The following is a 22,670-nucleotide window of genomic DNA, read 5'->3' on the forward strand; positions in this document are numbered from 1 at the left end:
TTGAAGCCCACTACACAATACGGCCCATGGGCCCAGTCAAAATATTCAAAGCCCATTTGATAAATTCGAAATCATCCTCGAGCTCCTGCTCCTAGAATTAAAGTTATCTTCCAGCTCCGGCACCGCCCCATCTTTGAGAGGAAACGGTGAAGGAGGAGGTCCGTGATGAAGGCAAAGAATTTTCGTAAAAGAAATATATTGGTCGAAGACGAGGATCAGGACCAAGACCATGAAAAGAGGTGTACTTAATTGAATAATTTCAATAGATCTTTGTATGTATATATATAGCTGAGATTCTGAAGAATTTCATTCAGATTGGCTTTGTCGTTAGAGGAGGTTAAATTCCTTCAGAGACAGCGGGAGAAGAAGTCGGGGATACCCGCCCTACCGACTCTGCCGTCTGTGGCTGCCTCAACTAACAGTAACACGGCTTCTTTGGCTCGCACTGTTAGTGATAAAAATGAAGGTGAGATTGAGAAGGACGACTTAGTTTTGCAAGACACCTTTGCCCAAGAAACTGCCGTCATGGTGGAGGACCCTAATATGTATGTTCTCCTGCCGTCTTCCAGTTATGCCCTAATTAATGTCTTGTTCTTTATATAATGAATGGTATTGGATTTTCAAGGGCCTTGCTTCCATTCAAGAGCTTGTCTGAGCTTTTGGGTCGAATATAGGCATTTGTCTGGTTTATGAGGAGTAAGTGCCCTGTAGCATCTAGCATGAATGACATAATTAGAACGCGTTATCAGAAATGAGCTAAGTTTATAATCTTCCATTGATTGAATATTGGCATGTATGCTAAATGTTTGACATAGGTTTTGCCGGGATCTGAAAAGAGAATAATCATTCGATTTATCGACTAGGCTTGAAGATGCAGTCGATGTTGAGCTGATACCATTATGTTGTTCATTTTGTGGAAAACATGGGTACTTGAACTGTTATATTGCCTTTCAGAGGAGCAGAACATGGGTTTGAGGAGGTTCATGTTTTCAAAATTATGGTGTTTTGTGAAAAATTAATTGCAACTTGCAAGAGAACAACTTCCATTTCCCTGTTCCTTTTCATTGTCTAATCATTATATTTATATAGAGTATTGCTTTTAAATTTGGGTAAAGAGAATAATTCTGATGCACAAACAAAATAATGAGTTGAAAAGGGGTTGGAGTCGGATAATGTTTGTTGTTTTCATTAACCAGTATTGCAAATGATGCAGCCGTTATTACGTTTGTTTTATCTTCTGAATCTGATGGACAGGTTGAGATATGTAGAACAAGAACTGGCAAAGAAAAGAGGCAAGAATATTGATGAAGAAAACCAAGTTGAGAATGATGTTAAGCGTGCAGAGGATGAGCTGTATAAAATTCCTGAGCATCTGAAAGTGAGTGATGACTTTCTTTTATTACTCCATCATGTTGTTTCCTTTATACAAAACACAAACCCTTGACACCCAGCACATACTACGGTATTGATCAACCCAATAATCCATGAATGGCATCTTAAATTGCCTCATGCAGAATTTCATAATTTATCTTTATTACAGATATACTGTTTGCATGGCTTCTATAGAAATTTGTTTCCTACATCAGTGGTGACTGAAATAGAAAAGTGGACAATTCCTTTCACCATGTGACTTAAAGGATGATGAAAAAGTCAATGATTTGGATTCCTGCTTGTTTAGGTTACAACTTTCACAATGTTCACAATTTTATAGTTATGTATCTCCTTCTCCCAGCATCCGTCACTAAATACCTTATGGCATTCTAAAATAGAAACTCAATGTTACAAACCCCCCTGTCTTTTTTTATCAGGTGAAGAAGCGAAGCTCAGAAGAGCAGTCTACTCAGTGGACAACAGGGATTGCCGAAGTTCAGCTTCCCATAGAGTATGCTTTTTCTGTTCTTTCGTGGTAGACAATTAACTTTTTAATCAGTATGGAGTACTGGAGAAACTTCTTTGTTGTCAATATCTAAGGAGAAAGGTTGGCAGATAAGAACAACCAATGAACGACAATAATAACTACTTAGCTTAATCATACTATGTGGATCAGCTGATGATATTTCACTGTCGTATAACATGCTTTGAAAATGATGAGATGCTAGGTTCCAAAAAATGTTTCTTGTTTCAGAAGTGCTAATGTCATTAAATTTTTACTCATGGGTCAACTGCTATTGAACTCTTCAGATACAAACTAAGAAATATTGAGGAAACAGAGGCTGCAAAAAAGCTTTTACAGGAGAGGAGGCTTGTGGGTCGTACAAAAGCAGACTCCAGCATTCCTTCAAGTTTCAGTGCCGACTTTTTCCAGCGTGGCAAGGACTATGCAGAGAAACTTAGGAAAGGTGATTTCAGTTTCTTTGCATTCTGAACCATATGAGGACAATCCTAGAATTATTTTTCTGTCTTTTCTTTGCATCAGAATGATATAATTTGTCCCAATCCCTCTCCCTTGGAATAATCATTTACTTTGAGGTCATCTTTGTCTGACACAGAATGATGCTAGTCTTGTTATTTTACATTAAGTCTGCGAATGTGCAATGTCAATGTGACCTGTTTGGCAAGCTTAATCTTGTGAAATCTTTAAGTGCTGATGTTAGTATTCTATTCTATCCATGCTTCCTGAAACTGATGTTTGTGTAAATTGATTATTAACTCACTTCATATAAAACAGATGAAAAACAATAAATTGCCAGATAATTTAAATCTTTAGCCATGGCTTTGTTACTAGTAGAATTTATGCCTATGAAGTTAAAATTCCTTGCGTAAGGAACATGAGATGGATAACCTCATAACCTTGTGATTGGGTTTTTTTGAGTCATGTTGTGTAGTTGACCTCAGAGTGCGTATCTATCATAGTTTGTTTTATTCACAGATACTCTGATGGATAACCTTGATGTAGTTTAGAGTTTGTACATACTACTGTATTGATCAACCCAATAATCCATGACAATGGCTACTTTTTCAGTAAAAAAGATGGTTAATTCTCTTATTTGGTTTCCTTGATGCCTGGCTGATATATTGGTATTTATCGTGATCATGTATTTTCAGAACATCCAGAGCTTTACAAGGATAAGGGAGCGCAGGAAACTGGTCCGGAGGCTAGAAATCCTGATTCAGTTGCAGATGTTGCTGGTCGAAGACAAGCTGCCACAGATGAGTTCATGCTGGACCGCTTCCGCAAACGAGAAAGACAACGTATGACACGAAGATAGCCTGAATAGTTGATGGTCTTATGATATATGGAAAGCATTGTTCACTTCATGATATTCTTCTTATATATACTTCCATCGGTTTAAAGTATGAATGCAAAATGCAGCAATATTATTTATCTAGTACGAACAGTTCATGGGAATGCAGAACATGTAATAACAATGAAATGGCATGAACTTAGGAAAGGAATGGGATGATGTTTCCATGAAAGCATTTGCACAAATCAGTGTCTCCTTGTGTGTGTTTTCTACCACACACATGTAATGTTTTCTATACGCGTTGAGACAATTTGTAGTGTGAATTTGATGGATTCTTTAGCTGATAATTGTGTGAATTTGATATGGTTCTATGTTGATTAATGGGCGCTGCTGATTTAACACCAAAACTGAAGTTCACCACAGAATCAGATCAAGACCAAGTAGTAATATCACAAATGAAGAGAATACACATGTATGTACTAGGTTTGAGACAGTTTTGTAGCAACATATTCTGCATCTCTGAGCGTCCCGCCAAGCTCAACAGGTACAAGGGGCACAAGAGAAAGCAAAATATCTGCAATCAACGGCCGATAGGTTGGTTCAGGCTGTATGCATAGCAACGCCACAGCAGCAACCTACCAAGTTAAAATCATTACATATAAGTAGAGTTCGGAGAGAGTTGATTTAGAATTAATTTCACACATATGCTGCCTTAATTATTCATCTTAAGTTTTTTCTATGAAGCTAGCTAGCTGATGGAGAATTCTTGAAAAGAGCTAGCCAACCTGGTACAATTGCTTCATATCCATAGAGTTTGCAATCACAGGATCCACAATGTTGGGAAGTTTGGTCCTATCTGTGAGCTGAGGCATGGCCTGCGTGCATTGCATAGGACCAATCGGCTTGAAGCTTATACGATAAAGGGTTACTATAAGAGAAATGTGAGCTAGGGGTACCCATGAGACTGTAGACTGAGTGTGAGGTGGTGCCGGTCTCTCCATAGGCTTTCTTCCCAGCAGAAGCTCGAGCAGCACCACTCCGAAGGCATAAACATCACTTTTATCTGTTAGCTTACCTATGTTTCCATCAATATAATTAAATACATACACGTTCTTCTTTTTTGAAACGAGAATCAATGAAAGACATATGAGTTGTTGTGTGCGGACCATCTAACAAGTATTCAGGAGCTACATAACCCAGGGTCCCTGAGAGCTTGATTTGGCTTTTCTTCTGAGTTCCATCCAATATAGCAAGCCCGAAATCCGCAAGCTGATCAAAACAATCAAATTAAAACTGTAACTTTCCCATGCACAGATTGAACTCAAGCAACCATCAATTCAACAGGTACACACACAGACACACTAGCTTGTTGAATACGAATTTTACCTTGGCGTTGAAGTTGGAATCGAGAAGAATATTAGACGATTTTAGATCTCGATGAATTATTGGCGGATGGCAGCGCTTGTGTAAATACTCTAATCCTCTGCTCAACAGTTGCCATAACTATACTATAAATAAATAAGGACCATGCAATACACATGTATATATGTATATTCACACACCTTGCTACATCAAGGGCGATCTTGAGACGTAAATGCCATGTCAATACCGAACCCCTTGAAGGTCCTGAAAAGAAATCTGCATCAATTAGGGATAATTTTAATTATGAGAAAAGTAGAATCATTTAATTTGTACCGTGTAACTGAGTTTCGAGAGATCCATTATGCATCAGTTGATATACAAGAAGCCTTGTTTCAGCATGAATGCTGTAGCCCAATAAAGTAATTATATTCGGATGCTCAATTTTACTCAACAACTCTACTTCAGTCTGCAGTTGCAATGCAAGGTGCAGTGGAAACAATTAGCAATTAAGAGCATCCATAAATACCTACCTACTACCTTGAGAGAGAGAGAGAGAGAGAGACCTGAAATTCAGTTATGGCATCTGCATTAGAAAGCCTCTTGACAGCAACAGAAATGTTACCAGGTTGCAGGTTGCCTTGGTAGACGCATCCGAATCCACCAGCACCCAACATGTTAGTCTCTCTAAAATTATCTGTGGCTGATTCTATGCTCTTATAATCCATCATCATATTTCTGCGACCACCACTCATCTTATCCGAACAACAACTGCACATATTAATTATTTACCTTCCATCAGCTAATTAATTAGGAGATCTGCGGTTGCGAGTGAAATTAAGAAGGGGAAGCACCTCACCTATACACATTTTGGCGCTGCGATTTCTTCCGGTAGTAGTAGACATAGAAAACAAACAAAACGATTGCTCCAGCTAGAAGAAGCGCAGTGGAAGCAGAAATAACTGCTGTCAGCAGCTTGTGATTCGAATTCATGCCTCCTTCGCCACTTGCATTCGTGGTGTATAATCAAATTAGAGCAATTCATCTTCAAATCGGTTGAAGGAGGGAGAGAGAGTACCTGGAGATGGAGGGTGAGAGCGTCGGCTTGGATGGATAAATCAAAGTTGAAAGATGAAATTGGAATGAGAGAGTGAGTCGGTTAAGCGGTAGAGCTTATAATACTAATGCACGGCCATGTTTGAGTTGAGAGTAGTTGATCCATGCCTCGCCTATGTTGAAAATGAAATCGCAACGCCTCAGCAAAAATAATGACCAGTTTGACTATATTTAATTATTTTCACATAATCAAGTTTAACTTTATAATAATGGCAACCTTCGATTAAATAATGATAATGTTGATTAAACGCAAATGAGAAATGGAGTGGGCGGCCTAACATATATTCCGCCACGCAACTGCTTCCCTTGCTATCTTGAAATGGAATGACTATATATATGTTTGTATATCTAATCAATGTTGTTTCCTTCATATTTAATTTTGGTCCTATTTGGAACAAGTATGCGGTGCAGTAATAATTTAGTCAAATATCCTTTTAATAGTGGTTCAACTAGTAACATAATCCATCGAAATTTAACGAAAATCACTTTACATTATGATTTAAATTATTTTTATGTAATAAAATTATTTATGAAATTAAATGTTAGTGCGAGATAGAGGGGAATGAATAATTGAAAATTTGAAGGGGTCAATGTATAAATATGAAAAAGATAGCCAGCGGTGGGGATGGGGATATCTTGAGTGACTGAACTCGCTGACTGCAGCTAGTAAATAGTTATGGCGGTTGCTACAGCTCTCACTTGCGCCCCCTTCTTCCGCTATTACCGCCGCTGCGGCTTATTTCTCCCAACCATCACCACCGCCAGACTAATCAACAACCGCCACTGCATAGTCCACACCTCTGCCAAATTTTCACCTTTGGTGCTCAATAGGAACCCTAACAGCAATGGCGGATCTGCATCATTATCACCACTAACATCATCATCTACGAGAAGAAGAAACGGAGCGCAGTTTTCGTGTTACTGCACGGGGACAGAGGCGGTGGCGGAGGCGGAGGCGGAGAGAGATAAGACGGACGTGGTGAAGGAGGCGGCGAACACTCTGGATATAAGGGTGGGGAGGATTATCAAGGCTTGGAGGCACGAGGAGGCGGATTCTCTGTACGTGGAGGAGGTGGATGTCGGCGAGGCCGAGCCAAGGACCATCTGCAGCGGCCTTGTCAAATACGTTCCTCTTGACCAGCTCCAGGTCTCTTTTTTTCTTTAATTCATAAAAAAAATTGAAAATTTTCTTGTGCTTGATTTATGGTATGTGCAGGAGAGGAATGTAGTTGTTCTTGCTAACCTAAAGGCTAGAAACATGCGCGGTGTGAAATCGTTTGGAATGCTGATGGCGGCTTCTGATGCGGCACATGAGAATGTGGAGCTTCTTGTGCCTCCTGAGGGTGCAGTGCCTGGTGACAGAGTGTGGTTTGGTTCCATTGATGAAAAAGATAACCTACCCGATGCTGCCTCGCCTAACCAGGCATCCCTCTCTCTCTCTCTCTCTCTCTCTCTCACTACTTTATGTATATGATTATGTGCAATATGATAGCTTGAGAACAACATGTGACAAATGAGTTTCTTTGATTTCATAATCAGTTCAGTTGAGTTCCATGGATGAAATGTCAAATCACAGAGCCATTTTTATGGGAGTGTAGTAGTGATGTTAAGAGGCGTTTACTTTTCATGATTGCGTATTTTTATCCTCGTTACTAGGATTTCTCCAATCTCAACCTTTCCAAAAGTTTCAATGGAATATGAATCAAGCATAATTAGTTTAAATGATCTCAAAAGTAAGCGTCCTCTTAGTGATGTAAACGTACATCTTTTCGAAAACTGCACTTTGTGATGCAAAAAGGTTTTAGCATATCTTGGGACTTAAAATTTGAGGTGTAGAGAAGAATTGATTACTCAAGAAACAAACTTAAGCCATGGAGAGTTCCTTGCTTTCCTACCCACCCTTTGAAGTGAAGTGAAGTGAAGTGTGTATAAATAAGTTGATAGCTGCTGCTATATTCGTCTGAGTTGTTGATTATTATGCAGATTCAAAAGAAAAAGATATGGGAACAAGTCCAGCCTCACCTAAAGACAGACGACTCTTGCGTTGCAATACTCGGCGCCAAGCACTACATGCGAACATCAGCTGGTCCTATCACCTCCCCATCCATCAAGAATGCCAACATTTCCTAGTCAATTTCCCCATCTTCTTCTTATAGTTTTGCCCCCCTATAGCAGATTCAGATTGAGAGCATTTTCTGTTTCAAGCTTGTATTTTTTTAGAATCTATAATGTTTTAAGCTTTTGGAGGCTTGGAGCGTTGTCTTGACATTTACTGTAAGCAGTAAAAAGTTGTATAAATTTACTTTCTTGATTAATCCATACCTTTTATAAATAAATTAGTTGAATTACATGCTTTCAGTGCTAGTAATACCAAAGTTGCCAAAAATTCATCTTCATGTACGTTTGATATATGGTAGCCACAAATTATTGACCAAAAATAAAGGAGAAATGGATTTGTGTGGTGTGAGCAAGTTGCAAGATGAAGAATGGGCCACGTATGATATGACTTACTTTTCTTCATTATGGATAAGGTGAAAAAAGGTTTTGTTCTCGGCCGCTGCTATAAATACTTACACAACCTCCGCCGCCGCTGCCATCGCTCGCCGCCGGCAGGCTCTGATATGATAGGATAAAGGGGTTCGAAATTGTTTGCCAATGCAGTGCAGATTTACTGCATCAACCACAAAATATACTGCTACTGCAAACCACAACAACTTCCATCATCATGTATCATCTGCATCGACATTTCCATCTCTTCTTAGCAACTATAGGATTGCATTTTATCCCTCCGCCAAAACTACCTTTCACCATGTGAAGTCTTTTCCTTTACACCGCCGCAGATTTGTTGGGCCTGGCAAAGTTGATTCTAGTAATAATGGCCGCAATGCGGCGGACGAAGCTCAAGAAGAACAAGATGATGATGATGAGTTGCCAGAATTGCTGCAATTAGGCAATTCTGCCATTTTACCCGCCTGCTTCGTTGGCCTCTTCACTGGCATCGCTATCGTCCTTTTCAACTACACGGTAACTAATACATCTTCTTCGTTTTTCAATGTTATAGAGTAATGAATTAGACTGCCTGAAATCTGGTTGCTAGATTGAAATGATTATCTCACTTCTTGGTTATATATAGTTACACAAGAACATACTTTGTAGATGATGGAATTTAACTTCTACTTGCAGCCTTTTCTCTGTCTGAAAGAGTTATCTTGTGATTGATTATACCCACAGTTTTCCTCAATCATGAACATGAAGCTAGTGATGTTATTAGTTTAAGACATGGCTGTGCAGGTGTCATAGATCTTGTTAACATCATTTTGAGTCCTGATAAGTAGAAGCTCTTGCTTAGTAGGTACATGAAATACGCGACTTGAGCTGGGGTGAAATCCCTGGTCGAGGCGCCACATGGTTAAGAGAGCAACCCATTGACACCAAATGGGGACGAGTAGTCTTAGTTCCTGCTCTCGGAGGTCTTATAGTTAGCTTATTGAACATGATTCGAACTTGGTTAGAGGATTCTGCTGATGGGAATGCCATGTCGAACTTCAAATCAGCACTAAAACCGATTCTGAAAACTGCAGCCGCTTGTGTCACCTTGGGAACAGGGAACTCGTTGGGACCGGAAGGCCCAAGTGTTGAGATTGGTGTCTCCGTAGCCAAAGGAGTCGGCGCCTTTTTGGATAGGGGAGCTCAAAGAAAACTGTCTCTCAGAGCTGCAGGGTCAGCTGCTGGAATTGCTGCAGGTTTGTTCTTATATTCCATATTTATTATCACTTAATTTTTCCTTTGTTAAAGCATGCAACATATGATGATAAAAGTAGTCATTTTAAAATCTCAATTTAGTTATTATGATTCTTGCCTAAGTCTCTTAGGTTAATATATTGATAATGCAACTAACGTTCACTGTGGCTGAAAGGATTCAATGCTGCTGTTGGTGGTTGTTTTTTCGCGGTGGAGTCAGTCTTGTGGCCTTCACCTGTAGAGTCATCCTTATCCTTGACAAACACAACTTCAATGGTCATTCTGAGTGCTGTTATAGCTTCTGTCATATCAGAAATCGGTTTGGGCTCTGAACCAGCTTTCGCTGTCCCACTCTACGACTTTCGTTCTCCAAGTGGTAATGTTCTCATTCTCACACATAGATTTTACAGCTTAAAGAAAAGAAATGGCCAAAACTTGAATAAGGAGATAAAAGAAAAGGTCTTTCTTAAGAAGATTAAATGATGGTTTAGTCTTTAATTTCCTGTTCTTGTCAGTTCAGAACTGCCACTCTATCTTCTGTTGGGTGCATTATGTGGTCTGGTCTCGGTTGGCTTAACGAAGTGCACATCTTTTATGCTGGCTTTGTTTGACGGCGTTGAAAGAGGTGTTGGGATACCGAGAGCAGTGTTTCCCATACTTGGTGGTTTGACAGTTGGATTTATAGCCTTAGCATATCCTGAGATCCTTTACTGGGGATTCGAGAATGTTGACACGCTGTTAGAATCTCGACCTTTCTCATTCAGCCTTTCTGCTGATCTGTTGGTGCAACTGGTGGCTGTCAAAATAGTGACAACTTCCTTATGCAGAGCTTCTGGATTGGTAGGTGGTTACTACGCCCCATCTCTATTCATCGGTGCAGCTACAGGAATGGCATATGGGAAGATTGTGGGTCATTTGGTTTCCATATCCAATCCAGTGCTTCATCTCTCAGTCTTGGAAGTCGCTTCGTCACAAGCTTATGCTCTGGTAATTTTCACCATCCTCAACAACATACATTCCTAAATCCGAAGATATATAATCATCTTTGTAGTTGGATTTGTATTGCAGGTTGGCATGGCTGCTACTCTAGCTGGGGTGTGTCAGGTGCCCCTCACTGCAGTCTTGCTTCTGTTTGAACTAACACAGGATTATCGAATCGTGCTGCCACTCTTGGGAGCTGTGGGATTCTCTGCGTGGATCACATCCGACAAGACAAGAAGTTTCAAAGAATCGAAAAAAGATGGCCGTGGTGGTGTGAAGGAGGTGAATGGGAGTAGCATCTGTGAACTCGAGAGCTCGCTGTGTGTGAACAGTGATTCTGAGGATGATTTTGGAGACGGGATCTTGGTGTCGCAGGCCATGAGAAGGAGATACGTGACAACGAGGATGAGCTCTTCTCTAACAGATGTAGTGTCCCTCATGTTGGAAGAGAAGCAGTCATGTGCCTTGATAGTAGATGATAATGACTGGCTCCTTGGTCAGCTAACACTGGTTGACATTCAGGACTTCATTCAATTCTCTATGGCGAAAACCACGAAACCACCTCAGGTTCCGAGAGTGTCTGAACTCATGAGCTCCTCCTACGGTGGAAGATGTGTGGTTTCCTGCACGACGACCCCAAATATGAGTCTGCTTACTGCTCTAAGCCTGATGAACAGGCAGGGTGTGAGCCAACTGCCGGTTATCTTGGAGGATGGGGGCCGTCTAGTCGGCCTCTTGGATAGAGAATCCATCGATGTTGCTAGCAGAGCGTTTGCAATCCGGGATGGGCTCGGCTGGTTTATGTTAGAGGAGGAGAAACTCAAGAACTGAAACTATAGTATACTCTCTGCATCCACAGCTCAATTTTGTTTTGGTTTTACAGATTTTGTACAGTACAATCAATTCAATCATGTTGCTCATCTATTGAGTTGTTCCTTGTTTTCACAGACATCCCTTGAATTTGACAAAGAATGTAATGAGCCAAATGGATTGTGTAACTAAGTATAGCTTGAAGAAAAAGAGAAAAACTGCATTACTCTTCTACTGTCCAAATCATAATCATACCAATGAGTAGCATCTGCAGATAGTTAAAAAAATAAAATACAAAATGTGAGAGATATAGTTTCAAGTATCTCTAAAAAGAGCAAACAAGCCTCCATGGACGTAGTCATTATCAACCAAGCTAACCAAGTAGTAACTGTTCTTCACCTGCCAATTGAACACACACACACACAGAGTAAGAAGAAAAGAAAAAAAGAATCAATGAAGATGAGCCAGCCTGCCTGACCTCTTGGAGTAATTTTCTAGAGGGATCAGTTTCTGGGTAGAAATTAGCCCACCCTCTTGACCATAACTCAAAAGCTTCATCCTTCCACACCATAAAGCTCACAGGATCCACAACGGTCGGCTGCAAAATCTCCTTTGCAGGGAAAACTCCCCATGTGACTGCATTCACATCTGTGTTTTTCACATTCGAAATCCAGCCACCTTCTTTGTTAACTGCCATGTAGCTAAGGCAAGAGAAGGCCTTGCATTTATTGATCAGAGCAGTCAAGCTTGCCGGAGAACAGAAAAACTCTAGGTATGCTTTCTGATACACATAACCACCTGCCTCTCCCCACCCTGTCCCAAACAAGTAACAAACATTGTCTTCGCCTAACGCCAACCATTTATGGATCAATATTTCACAAATAAAAACAACATCACATTACCAACATAGCGCGTTTCAGACTTTGCTCCATTAACAGCTGGTTGGCTGTTGATGGTGAGAAAACCCTTCATATTAATGGCACCGAGCTGTTCGTTGATGATTTTGGTCTCTGGCTGAAGTCCATCTAGTTCTGACCACGGGCTACTTCTAGTTTTCCCGAGGCAGAACTTTGCAAATTTCTGGTGCATTTCAATATCCATCCATATATTAAAAACTAGACTCATAACCATCAAATTAACTTGTACATAGAAGTAGAAATAAGACAATGTATACCTCATAGATATCTTCCAGACTTTTCAAAGGAACAACCCATTCTTCTAAAAGCCTCTTCTCGTGTGCACGTGGTCTCAAGAACTGTGAGGTCATTTATAGAACAATGAGGTTTATTTAGCATAAAAATGGAAACACAAGACACATAAATGTATGGTGCATATGCCTGATAATCAGTGAGGGCTGCAAAAGATGGATTCTGGCAATCTCCCCATCGACCATTTGGGTATTGGCTCCAACCAATTGTCCTCGAGATGTAGCTTTTAGGACGATTAGCCCTACAACACAAATCAGCTAAAACAATCAAGCTTGCTGGGATTAACCATGACCATTAAGGGAAGCTGAAAACAGCAATGGTTACCAGAAGATGGGACGAACACTTTCCCTTGCACGGAAAACATTTGTCGGACGTCTCCAAGGCAAGGATCTCGGGAGTTTAGACTCCTCAATCAGCCCAAGATTCTGCCAAAATTCAAGCCTTGTTATCAAAGATAATGTTCATGAACATGATGAGATAATTAATCAAGGAAGGTGACGCCCACCATCAATATTGCCAAAGCAGATTTCTCCATGTTTAATGTGTACAGATGTATAGCTCTAATCCCAGTAGCCAAAATCTTTTTGCACATCTCTGTTGCAAGCTGTATACCATATGCCTTGACAGCTTCATCATTGTCTTTGATTGGTTCCAATGCAGCCATAATCTCAGGGGGAATCTACAGTAGCACATATATATATATATAGATGCAAATTACATTATTATAATCATTCATGTAAAGAAACAACAACCAATTAAGATCTAATGGGACCTTAGTTTTGCAGAAGCCAGTCATGCGGAGGAAGGCCTTGTAAGAGTTGATGGGCATGATCCCCGGTATGATGGGGCAGGTTATTCCGATCTGACGGCAATCGCTGACGAACTTGAGGAAGATGTCAGTGTCATAGAAGAGTTGTGTGACAATCACTTCACCTCCAGCATCGACCTGCAACATCAATTCATGGCATCCATCCATCAAACTCATTAATTTTCAATTGATTAATTAGATGAAACAGAGAGTAAGCATTACACCTTTTGCTTGAGATAAGCAAGTTCATTCTGGTATGCCTCTGCTGTAACAACTCCATTCTCCTGAATAACCTCAGGATGCCCCTCTACATATATAACAAATATATATAATTAATCACCCTTGATCTATTTAAATTTTAGGAAATTAATGTAAAGCAGAATTGAATGAATGCAGACCTGGATAACCAGCAACACAAATCCCAAAGTAATCCCCATACTTGGCACGGATATGCTTGACCTAATTTGGAAATGAATTAAGAGATCCTATTAGTATAAAGAGAGAGAGAGAGAGTAGGTGATTAAGGTAGGTAGGTTACGAGGTGGAGGGCGCAGGAGAAGCCGCCTTCGACCTGGACGAACTTGTCCTGGCCGTGGGGAGGGTCGCCGCGGAGGGCGAGGACGTTTTGGATGCCGTTGGAGTGGATGGTGGAGAGGGCGTGATCGATGCTGTGGAGGGGCATGTTGGTGCAGGTGAGGTGCATCATGGTCTCCACGCACACCATGTTCTGCATGCGGTTGGCGATCTCAAGGGAGAGATCCGCCGTGGATCCGCCGGCGCCCCACGTGATGTCGCAGAAGGCCGGGCCGTGCGCCGCCATGCGCTCGATACGATCGAACAGGTTGTCCACTCCGTCCTCCGTCTTCGGAGGGAAGAACTCGAACGAGAACATCACGCCGCTCTCACTGCGGATCTTGTCTATCACCTTCATCGTGATCACCAAATTGATCCACAAGCCAAGCTTGGATCGATCAAGCTTCTACGTATGTATGAATGTGTTTCGTTTCTATTTCGACCTAGCTAGCTACTCTATTTTTCACACTTCACCCATGCATGCGCGATATTATTAGCTATCTATATGTATATATATAGTTTCCCGTGTATCGTATATTTGAACGCTTGCATATATATATATTTTTGGGAGTTGTATATTAGTCAAATTATATAAAATTATACTTCCTTCACTCACGATATCGTTTCCATTTTTATCATTTTAATTTGTTCATAATATCATTTTCACTTATTTTTATAGTAGTAGGGTCCACAAACTTCACTCATAATAATAATTAAATCCAAATTCTACTACCCATCACTTTCTTAAAATTTGTGACGTCCAAAAAGGAAAAATGATATTGTAGACGAATGAAGTAATAAATTATCTTATTTGCATTGAATAATGATCCATTTGAGTTATTCAATATCAACTTAACAACTTTGAGATGCAAATAAATATTTTAATAAAAAATGACCATAAGTCATATTCAGTAGAATTTTATTTATGTTAACAAATTCAAATTATATTTGCACCCTTTATTGTTGAAGAAAATAAATAAAAACACACTAAATAAACAGTCTATCTTAGCTCCTAGCTTTTTACAATATTAAACTAATTCTAAATCTCTTTCCATTGTGTAGAAACTATCTTTACAATTTGGTTGAGCTTGGTGCCATTACCATACTAATTTCAATCATTTCTCTACTAATGAGGTCGTCTCCCATCAGTCTCAACACATAATTGTTGATCACGATTGGAAGCAACCATACACTTTTTTTTCCTTATATAAACTAATAAACCATAATTCATCAACCACAAATTGAATATTTATTTGACTAGGAAACGAACTACTAATTTAAAAGTACTAAAATGTCAACTAAGTGCAATCTGAAAGAAACGAGTTGCACTTCCATTAACTAAATAGCCATAGTAAAAAGCAATTAAATGTGTTCCTAACAATGATTCCATATCCCTTTCAAGCTTTCTTCTCCTTTGGAGGTGGAGGACATAGAAAACGGAATACCCATGCGGCCAGTATTGCTCCGATGAAGGGACTGATCCAGTACACAAGAAAATGCTCCCAAGTATCGTGCGTATTGTTTACATAAGCCCACCCAAATGCCTGCAGACATGAAACATATTTGTTTCAAAACAAAAAATACACTATCATAAGCAAGAATTAATACTTCATATCATTTGTTACATACATGCAAACTAAAGCTACCAATGAAAACACATTGTATGTTAATGTATATAGAGAGTATCATTCAAAATTATATATGTGACATGTCAAGACAGGTTGAACTATTTACATTGTTTGTCAGGCAGAATTCCAAAACTTGCCATGTTGTGCCATACCTAACATATAAATAACAAAATCTGCACTCTTAGGCCATCTTATTGATTATGTAGTAGATTAGAATTTTCACACAGAACCAGTTGTGTTGATTCTTTTTTTCACTTTATTATTTTAGAAAAAGAATAAGCAGAAGAACACAAGGGAACACAAATTGGATGAGTTCAGTAAAGGGATGGACTGAAACAAGTAGAATATTGTGTTGCAAGTCTTGTTGTGTTTGCAAGTCTTAATAACTTCTATCACTCTATGAAGGCCCACATGACTCACATTTACAATCACTACCAAAGTTTCTTTATTTCCTAGAGAACTCAGATGATAAAATAATTCAACGGTAGTAATGGGATCACAGACGCTTTACAAAATCATTTCAGCACAACTAGAAAGCAACAAACTTAAGCGTCTTTTCTGAGCACCTTCTTTGTATTTTCATATGGTCTACAAATGGTCGAGTTAGCAATCGAGTCATCACTCAAAGAGAAGTCTTAACAAAATGAAAGGCCAGTCATATGACCATATTGCTTTTTCTCAGAAGATAAGGTTTAATATACAAAAATAATAGTTATGAATCTTATACCTCCTCAATATTGTCACTTTCTAAAATCTAAATAGATAGATTTCACAAGGCCCATTTATTTTTCTCAGCTATGTGGTTATGCATGAAATGTTATCTCTCTCGAGCAAAAAGATCAATATGTAAACAACACATTTTACCCTGTCTTACTCTTGGAGCTATGACTGTGTTTCATCTCTACTATTTCACCATTTTCTTTTTGAAAATGGTGAAATAGTACAAATAGAAGACCAACTCAAGATAAATTATGAAAGTACCAAGGAAAAAGATTTCAAATTCTTAAAAACAACTGAGAGAAGATGAGTGAGGAATGGCTTACATTAGCAGGATTCATGGAGGGTCCTGTATAGGAGGAACCTGCAACGACAAGAGACACAGTAGACATAGCAAGCATCCAGTTCTTGAGAATCATGCTTCTAGGACCCTTAATGATAATGAAGAGCACAGCCAAGCTGATCACAAAGGTTAAAACCCCCTCAGCAATTGCCCCGGTGTTGGTGTCAACCTTTAGAGAAGGACCGCCGAGCATGTGCTTGTACTGCACCGGCATCACTTCTACAATCGCCACCGCACCACCCACTGCACCAGCTGCCTGTCCACACACTCAGTTGATACAGTAATGGAGCAACAAAACTACAATTTTTCATACATCCAGCAAAAGCTAGCAATTAGGTAGAAGAATTTCCAAGTCAACTGGGAAACTACATAGTTCGTTATTATCGAGGCAAAGCACAAAATTGATCATCACAATTACTTCACTAATTAGGGCAGGATCGGACCTGAGCGGGAAAGCGGACTGCGGCGGAGATGAGTGAGTCAGCGCCACCGAGGCCAGCCGCGTAAAAGGCGGCAGTGCCGGTGGGATTGAAGGAGGCGCCGCCGAGGAGATCGCCGATGAAGCCGAAAACGAACAATAGTATAAAGATGAGGAAAGTGGTGATAAAAAGGGAGGGCAGGCCGGGGGCGACGCCGAGAGCTGAGGCGACGACGAAGGTGACAGCGCCGAGCGAGGAGGCGCAGAAAATCCACATAAAGGTGAGTGCGGCATCGGCGACGGCGGCCTTGATGACGGCAGCAACCATCGCGACGGATGAATTGATTTGAGGAAGAAGAGTTGGGTGTGTATATTTCTATGTATCAAAATCACACGCCTACCTACCAAATACCAACCAATAACGTGCCCGCTTATTATTTTACCCTCAATATAAATTTTAACAATTTTAAATACATCAAGTTGTTTCTATTTTAGTTATGGATTGTTTTCTAAATAATTAATTGGTTGTAACAAATCACATCACTGCAAAAACTTCATTTATTTACTATAGAAGGAAAAAGAGAACCCTGTAAATGACTTGAATATAATACAACATTTTTACAATTATTATTGATCTTCCTAGTACTAGCCGAATGAATTCTATGCTAATGTGGAAATTAAATACTTGTAGCTAGTTGATAAGAGTATTCCATCGATTTCTGAGAGTGATGGAAGCTGTGGCGCAGGGAATAGGGTGCACGACGTCGTCGTTGTCGCCGCTCTTTTTCACTACTAAACCCAACCTCAACAGTGTGTTTATGGCCTTGTCAACTGCCATTTCCACCTACATTGACATTCCATCCATCTCAATACAATTAGTAATACATACATGATAGGATCAATGAATACTTGATGACTATTTACCTTCTCTTGGAAAACATCATACATGAATGCCTCACATTTATGGGCAATGCCTTTGGTGCTTCTCACCTGCACTCAACCAAATTCTTGCTCACTTCTTTTATTTCCATTCTACTTCAAATAATACTGTAAATTGAGAAATCACTACTAACCTGGTCACTCTCTGCTTTAAGTAGGGTTGCATACACCAAAATGGCTTCTTTGTACTGCACAAGGATTAAGGTTAAGGAAATGAGCCAGAATCAAAAGCAACATCAAAATGAAAAGATTCATCAAGTCTAGGCTTCTCACTTGCTGCTGTTCAGACGCGTCGAGAAGAAAATGGATAGAACCAAAGCCGCTAGCTACTGTTTTCTCGTATAGTGTCCTATTCACCAGAAGCTGAAACAAATCAATGGATAAGTAAACTTGCACACTTCTTCCACAATGACAAATATTACACAAATGGAATTTGCTCGGCTCACTTGATATCTATCACTTGTTTGTTTGTATCCCAAAAGTACACGAAACATATATATCCCAAATGCAGTGGCTGCAGCTACATCCAAAAATATTGCAGATCTGCAAACTACACACGAATAAGAATCTACAAACTCTACTCACAGGTAATGTGAATCACGAGATCATGTACATACGGTGAAGATAAAATGTTAACAAATTTATAGCTGAAGAAGTACGCCAGAAGTCCCAATATTGTTGCAGCATCCAACCGTACCTGCAGATGGTGGGTGGTCAAGTTTGTAACTAAGATCATTCCACCATATCAGCACATATTTGTTCAAGCCACAGCAGAAACACATTAAATGAAACAAATCACAAATACGTTGATTATTCTTAATGTTTCAGCAGGGCAGAAAAATAATTTTGGGATATGGAACAGATCAGATAAGATTAGACTTATTATACATACCGCGTCAAGGATACGGAAAGACAGCTGCTTGTGAGGAAAAATAACCTAAAAAAAAGGATAAATATTATTCAGTGACACAAAAGATTTGCATAGCAGAGGAGTGCCTTCAGTGCTGAAACATTTACCGGCAAATCTGGAATAGGAATTGTCTCATAGATTTTCATTTGCAATGAAGGCACCTCAGCTTGATCTGGAGTTTCCCTTTCTCCATTGTTCCCAATATATAGCAAGACTAATTCTTGGAATGCTGGCTCCTAGAAGAAGACATTTTTATTTAACTTAGGACTGATCATTTAATAATTTGAAATGCTGATACAAAGAAAAATGGTGTGCAGACTGTGAAACAGCCTGTTACCAAAATAACATGTTCGCAAACAGATTAAATGGGAACTAACAGGATAAGTAAAATAAATCTGTGGTGACTGATAGATGCATTTCCCATTTTTTGCAGTTCTCACGACAAGGGCTTCAAAATTGATTCTGATTGAGAAAGTAGAATTAGTCACTTCTAGTTCCAACAAAATTCTCGGGTCTAGAAAATTGTAGACGTGACAGAAAAAGCTCATATATATTGTTATTGTTATTGTCTTTGCATTATCCAATGCCCTGGGCCCATAAGATAGTTCTCGATATTGATACAAGACAGAATGAACTTCTTTAGCAACTTGCAGTGTATTGGTTGGGAATTGAATGTTAAAGGTTTATAAATGAGCATGGTGAAGGACGAACACCTAGTAGCTACTAACATAGCTCATTCTGCCATTGTATCGCTATTCAACCATGTCCCTGTTGGCCTGGAGTGTTATGCATCACATCCAATATATTAAGCAACTCCAAGCCCAAAAATTGTGTACACTTCTAACATTCCTAAACTAATTGAAAATCTCACAGAATTTTAAATTTAAATGGGATGATATCAATATGTTGAACTAATGTCAACAGATAGTATGATGATTATAGGCCTGAACACACAGAAAGGTCGAAACAACTCAACCATAAGAACTAGTAAACATTATGCGCATTTAATGTACCTGCAGAATAGATTGTGAGGATAGAATTGAAACGGCTGTTTTTAACATCTTCCTGAAGTCATTTCCACAATATCTAGGTGATGCAGGTTTCCAAATGTCGCTAAGGGATATCCTTGGTAGGAAACTTGGGCTGTGCAAATAAAAGTTACTTATAAGTAGGTTCATGGCATGCTCTTTAGTTGCAGTACTCAACTTTTGACTTGCGTAAGATCTTCCACCTCACAAGTTTAATGGGATAATAATCAGTCAGAGTCAAACCTAAATTTGGATTCAGAACTACTACTGTCCAAGTGAAGGTCAAATGCTTCCTCAGGAATTGATGGTACAAGGCCCACCCATGCTAAAAACTTCCTTAAGAGCCTCTCACGCGGACCAAATTTTGAGAGAATTCCTTCATAAAGAGATACAGCTTTCTGTGCAGCAACCCAGATTGGGAGCTCACTGGATAAGATGTCTATTTCATCAAGCTCATCAAATATTTTTCCATCATAGGAACTGGACTTCAGGGAAAGAGACAAGCCCTCAAGCCAACGCTTAAATCTTTTTGCCAAAACGTCTGTATCCTGTATCCGTATAACACTCTTGAATATCTGTTCCAGAAAACATTGTAAAATTTTAAGTAAACATATAACTAGGAAAGTAGAAATGTTCATATGAAAAGTTCTACATTGCCACTGATTGACTGAATAACAAGAGTTTCTAACAGAAGAGCTTTATGGAGATTAGCTGGACATGAACAATTTGCACGGAAGTTCTCGTCCCACCCACATCACTTATATTTTTACGATTTACAGATTATAGCATGTCTAACATCTTATGTGCAAAAGGCAAAACTATTCTGATCACAGTGACCTAGACACAGAGAATTATTAGAATAAGATTGAAAAACTTATGCCATGCCAATTACCTCATCCAACCAGACACCTAATCTCCCCATTGGTTTAGCAATAAGAAAAAGAATGTTCTGCAATAACTTTGACTGCAAGTAATCCAGCTTTTCAGCAATTAGCAGGCCCTTCTGCCTCTCAGTTGTGTATCCCCGCCTGTATATAAAAAATGATCACGTGGGAAGAGTGAAAGACCTGCCAATATTCCATCAGGCAGATATGATTCGGAGGAGCATGCATAACAATAAGATCAGGCGAAGCAAATTTGGACATCCAGTAGGTGGCAATCTGTGTACTCATTTACCTGAATACAATAACACTGGACACCGATGCTCTTTTCCAGTCAATATAAATAGGCAAGGTAAGGAGGTAATCAGTATTTAGTGCTGAAGTCAACATCAAATCCCTGGGAGACAACTCTTCAAACTCAGCATTGTTGAGCAGTCTCATGAAAGCGCGTTGAAAATGACCTGGGATGGCAGTTCTAAACGAAAATTAAAGAATAAGTGAAACTTGAGGTTCGTTGGTGACAATCATGCTAATAAGAATGTAAAGATGTTCAAAGACAGAGGAATTCTCCTCACCTGACTTACTATCACACTATAATAGCACGTAACTATTGGAGGACTTGAAGAATGCACTTGGGAATTACACACACATATTGAAGATTTTACTTTCGGATAGTTATTCTCAAAATAAATTTGTGATCTATGACTATGAGCAGGACAACGCTGTATTAGTATCTGTAATTAAGAAATAAACAGAGCATAGAAGAGACCTGGAAGCCTTGATAGAATCCCTCTGCTCATTCCTGGATGAAAAATCCAAAAGTGAACCGAGGTCGAGGGTAAAACCAAGGGGCAATGACAGCTTGGATTTGGAGTCAGTCTCATCTCCTTCATGTTCACTATCCTCATTCGCCACAGCTGGAAAATCATCAGTCTTGGCCTTGGTGGAAAGAGTAAGATCATCATAGTAACTTCTCATTTCCTCTAAAATGGTTTTGTGTTCGGCATGAAGAATCGAATCCAAGCACCTGCAATTGCACAAGCAGATATGTCAAAGAAAAGATGGTGCAATTGTCATTATTCATATCCCTTTCCTCTCTATTTCATGACTAACCAACTGCAGATTACCACAAGAACTTGAGCTAATTTTGCCTAATTCATATCTCAGTGAAAGATGGGATTGGAGAAATACTAGTAATCAGGATAAAAATACTGAATCATGCATCTTATCAATCATCAAAAAGTAAAGTCATTAACGCGAAGGAGAGAAGAAGAATTACTGACTGGGAAAGAGCGAGAAATTGACGAGCTTCCTCCGGCGAGGGGAACATGGAGGACACAATGGCGTCCAGTAATTCCGACTTGGAAACAGGTACGTATCTCTGCCTCGGCACCTGAATTCCCGAGCTACTAGTACGCTTATCTTCATCTGGCGTCGGCGGCGGGGGCTTATGCAGCTCAATTAGAGCTTCCTGCACCGAGGCTGAGCGAGAGCAGCGAATGAGGGCAGCACGACGCCATTGGCAATTGGAAGAAGATGAAGATGATGATGAGAGAGGGCTGAAGCAGCGCAGAGTCTGCGTAGATACGGACATCAGCAACCAAATAACTGCCAACCCTCAGTTTCTTAAGCTCTGCTATGGCGTACTATAATTTGGTAAGAGCGAGAGAGACAGAGAGAGGAATATTTTGTACCTCACATCTGAGGTTTCAGTTTGTTTCCACGTCGCGTCTCTCTTTATTGGACACTTTGCCATACAATTTCTTCTCCTAACTTTGACATACAAAAATCTTTATTAGACACTTTGCCATACAATTTATCTTCTCCTCCTTCCCTGTCTCTCAATAATTACTTGACTTTCCTTCTCAAAAAAAAAAAATAATAATAATAATAATAATAATAATAATAATAATAATAATAATAATAATAATAATAATAATTACTTGACTTTAACTTCAAAAAAAAAATTACTTGACTTTAAATTTAGTGATTATTTGTCAAAACATAGTTTAGATGTCAGTAATT

General features: G+C 39.5%; 7 protein-coding genes across 8 annotated transcripts; 3 read left to right on the forward strand and 4 right to left on the reverse strand.

The window, feature by feature from the left end:
• Nucleotides 1-7: 7 nt before the first annotated feature.
• On the forward strand, nt 8-3,532 carry LOC130999633 (protein COP1 SUPPRESSOR 2). Its single transcript, XM_057925226.1, has 6 exons — nt 8-239; nt 315-545; nt 1,255-1,378; nt 1,809-1,882; nt 2,182-2,339; nt 3,046-3,532. The coding sequence occupies exons 1-6, from the start codon at nt 166-168 to the stop codon at nt 3,207-3,209; spliced, it is 825 nt and encodes a 274-aa protein (XP_057781209.1). The 5' UTR covers nt 8-165; the 3' UTR covers nt 3,210-3,532.
• A 26-nt stretch (nt 3,533-3,558) lies between these two features.
• Nucleotides 3,559-5,832, reverse strand: LOC130999631 (probable receptor-like protein kinase At1g80640). 2 transcript variants are annotated; one of them, XM_057925225.1, is made up of 10 exons: nt 5,623-5,832; nt 5,404-5,550; nt 5,111-5,315; nt 4,881-5,013; nt 4,748-4,811; nt 4,572-4,668; nt 4,352-4,454; nt 4,142-4,260; nt 3,971-4,060; nt 3,559-3,820 (listed from the first exon to the last, which is right to left on the reverse strand). In XM_057925225.1, exons 2-10 carry the CDS (start codon nt 5,535-5,537, stop codon nt 3,665-3,667), a joined length of 1,101 nt encoding a protein of 366 aa, XP_057781208.1. In that variant the 5' UTR covers nt 5,538-5,550; nt 5,623-5,832; the 3' UTR covers nt 3,559-3,664. The 2 variants fall into 2 exon arrangements, with proteins under 2 accessions (XP_057781208.1, XP_057781207.1); XM_057925224.1 differs by lacking the exon at nt 5,623-5,832 and having other exon boundaries at nt 5,404-5,615.
• Nucleotides 5,833-6,209: 377 nt separating this feature from the next.
• Nucleotides 6,210-7,996, forward strand: LOC130999634 (uncharacterized). The gene is made up of 3 exons (XM_057925227.1): nt 6,210-6,807; nt 6,877-7,083; nt 7,644-7,996. Exons 1-3 carry the CDS (start codon nt 6,337-6,339, stop codon nt 7,788-7,790), a joined length of 825 nt encoding a protein of 274 aa, XP_057781210.1. The 5' UTR covers nt 6,210-6,336; the 3' UTR covers nt 7,791-7,996.
• A 29-nt stretch (nt 7,997-8,025) lies between these two features.
• Nucleotides 8,026-11,327, forward strand: LOC130999629 (chloride channel protein CLC-e). The gene is made up of 5 exons (XM_057925222.1): nt 8,026-8,684; nt 9,013-9,403; nt 9,577-9,777; nt 9,922-10,388; nt 10,470-11,327. The coding sequence occupies exons 1-5, from the start codon at nt 8,316-8,318 to the stop codon at nt 11,211-11,213; spliced, it is 2,172 nt and encodes a 723-aa protein (XP_057781205.1). The 5' UTR covers nt 8,026-8,315; the 3' UTR covers nt 11,214-11,327.
• A 64-nt stretch (nt 11,328-11,391) lies between these two features.
• On the reverse strand, nt 11,392-14,280 carry LOC130999630 (methylenetetrahydrofolate reductase (NADH) 2-like). Its single transcript, XM_057925223.1, has 11 exons — nt 13,747-14,280; nt 13,607-13,667; nt 13,433-13,515; nt 13,173-13,346; nt 12,906-13,079; nt 12,725-12,825; nt 12,530-12,641; nt 12,367-12,447; nt 12,095-12,272; nt 11,671-12,005; nt 11,392-11,591 (listed from the first exon to the last, which is right to left on the reverse strand). Exons 1-11 carry the CDS (start codon nt 14,137-14,139, stop codon nt 11,508-11,510), a joined length of 1,776 nt encoding a protein of 591 aa, XP_057781206.1. The 5' UTR covers nt 14,140-14,280; the 3' UTR covers nt 11,392-11,507.
• Nucleotides 14,281-14,956: 676 nt separating this feature from the next.
• On the reverse strand, nt 14,957-17,282 carry LOC130999636 (aquaporin SIP1-1). Its single transcript, XM_057925230.1, has 3 exons — nt 16,913-17,282; nt 16,453-16,725; nt 14,957-15,325 (listed from the first exon to the last, which is right to left on the reverse strand). The coding sequence occupies exons 1-3, from the start codon at nt 17,213-17,215 to the stop codon at nt 15,179-15,181; spliced, it is 723 nt and encodes a 240-aa protein (XP_057781213.1). The 5' UTR covers nt 17,216-17,282; the 3' UTR covers nt 14,957-15,178.
• A 145-nt stretch (nt 17,283-17,427) lies between these two features.
• Nucleotides 17,428-22,422, reverse strand: LOC130999635 (uncharacterized). The gene is made up of 14 exons (XM_057925229.1): nt 21,929-22,422; nt 21,415-21,672; nt 20,941-21,120; nt 20,657-20,792; nt 20,008-20,339; nt 19,750-19,879; nt 18,844-18,972; nt 18,719-18,763; nt 18,444-18,523; nt 18,273-18,369; nt 18,100-18,189; nt 17,961-18,014; nt 17,812-17,877; nt 17,428-17,731 (listed from the first exon to the last, which is right to left on the reverse strand). The coding sequence occupies exons 1-14, from the start codon at nt 22,237-22,239 to the stop codon at nt 17,579-17,581; spliced, it is 2,061 nt and encodes a 686-aa protein (XP_057781212.1). The 5' UTR covers nt 22,240-22,422; the 3' UTR covers nt 17,428-17,578.
• Between the last annotated feature and the right edge of the window lie 248 nt (nt 22,423-22,670).

The sequence above is a fragment of the Salvia miltiorrhiza genome, chromosome 8, assembly GCF_028751815.1.
Source record: "Salvia miltiorrhiza cultivar Shanhuang (shh) chromosome 8, IMPLAD_Smil_shh, whole genome shotgun sequence".
NCBI lineage: Eukaryota > Viridiplantae > Streptophyta > Magnoliopsida > Lamiales > Lamiaceae > Salvia > Salvia miltiorrhiza.

Bases quoted from the DNA above. Each gene is read 5' to 3' on its own strand.
- LOC130999635 (XM_057925229.1), bottom strand. From the start codon at position 22,239: ATGTCCGTATCTACGCAGACTCTGCGCTGCTTCAGCCCTCTCTCATCA. The intron at 18,764-18,843 runs GTAAATGTTTCA...CCTTTTTTTTAG, and splicing joins TTCCTATTCCAGATTTGCCG to GTTATTTTTCCTCACAAGCA. The intron at 18,524-18,718 runs GTATGTATAATA...CACCATCTGCAG, and splicing joins CTTTCCGTATCCTTGACGCG to GTACGGTTGGATGCTGCAAC.
- LOC130999630 (XM_057925223.1), bottom strand. From the start codon at position 14,139: ATGAAGGTGATAGACAAGATCCGCAGTGAGAGCGGCGTGATGTTCTCG. The intron at 13,347-13,432 runs GTGTAATGCTTA...TTGATGTTGCAG, and splicing joins TTGCTTATCTCAAGCAAAAG to GTCGATGCTGGAGGTGAAGT. The intron at 13,080-13,172 runs GTCCCATTAGAT...GTGCTACTGTAG, and splicing joins CTGGCTTCTGCAAAACTAAG to ATTCCCCCTGAGATTATGGC.
- LOC130999629 (XM_057925222.1), top strand. From the start codon at position 8,316: ATGCAGTGCAGATTTACTGCATCAACCACAAAATATACTGCTACTGCA. The intron at 8,685-9,012 runs GTAACTAATACA...CTTGCTTAGTAG, and splicing joins TCGTCCTTTTCAACTACACG to GTACATGAAATACGCGACTT. The intron at 9,404-9,576 runs GTTTGTTCTTAT...TGTGGCTGAAAG, and splicing joins AGCTGCTGGAATTGCTGCAG to GATTCAATGCTGCTGTTGGT.
- LOC130999633 (XM_057925226.1), top strand. From the start codon at position 166: ATGAAGGCAAAGAATTTTCGTAAAAGAAATATATTGGTCGAAGACGAG. The intron at 546-1,254 runs GTATGTTCTCCT...TCTGATGGACAG, and splicing joins ATGGTGGAGGACCCTAATAT to GTTGAGATATGTAGAACAAG. The intron at 1,883-2,181 runs GTATGCTTTTTC...TGAACTCTTCAG, and splicing joins GAAGTTCAGCTTCCCATAGA to ATACAAACTAAGAAATATTG.
- LOC130999631 (XM_057925225.1), bottom strand. From the start codon at position 5,537: ATGAATTCGAATCACAAGCTGCTGACAGCAGTTATTTCTGCTTCCACT. The intron at 4,669-4,747 runs GTGTGTGAATAT...ACTGTTGAGCAG, and splicing joins ATCGCCCTTGATGTAGCAAG to AGGATTAGAGTATTTACACA. The intron at 4,455-4,571 runs GTAAAATTCGTA...TGTTTTGATCAG, and splicing joins ATTCCAACTTCAACGCCAAG to CTTGCGGATTTCGGGCTTGC.
- LOC130999636 (XM_057925230.1), bottom strand. From the start codon at position 17,215: ATGGTTGCTGCCGTCATCAAGGCCGCCGTCGCCGATGCCGCACTCACC. The intron at 16,726-16,912 runs GTCCGATCCTGC...GTGTGTGGACAG, and splicing joins CAGTCCGCTTTCCCGCTCAG to GCAGCTGGTGCAGTGGGTGG. The intron at 15,326-16,452 runs GTAAGCCATTCC...TCATGTCTGCAG, and splicing joins CCTCCATGAATCCTGCTAAT to GCATTTGGGTGGGCTTATGT.
- LOC130999634 (XM_057925227.1), top strand. From the start codon at position 6,337: ATGGCGGTTGCTACAGCTCTCACTTGCGCCCCCTTCTTCCGCTATTAC. The intron at 6,808-6,876 runs GTCTCTTTTTTT...TGGTATGTGCAG, and splicing joins TTCCTCTTGACCAGCTCCAG to GAGAGGAATGTAGTTGTTCT. The intron at 7,084-7,643 runs GCATCCCTCTCT...ATTATTATGCAG, and splicing joins ATGCTGCCTCGCCTAACCAG to ATTCAAAAGAAAAAGATATG.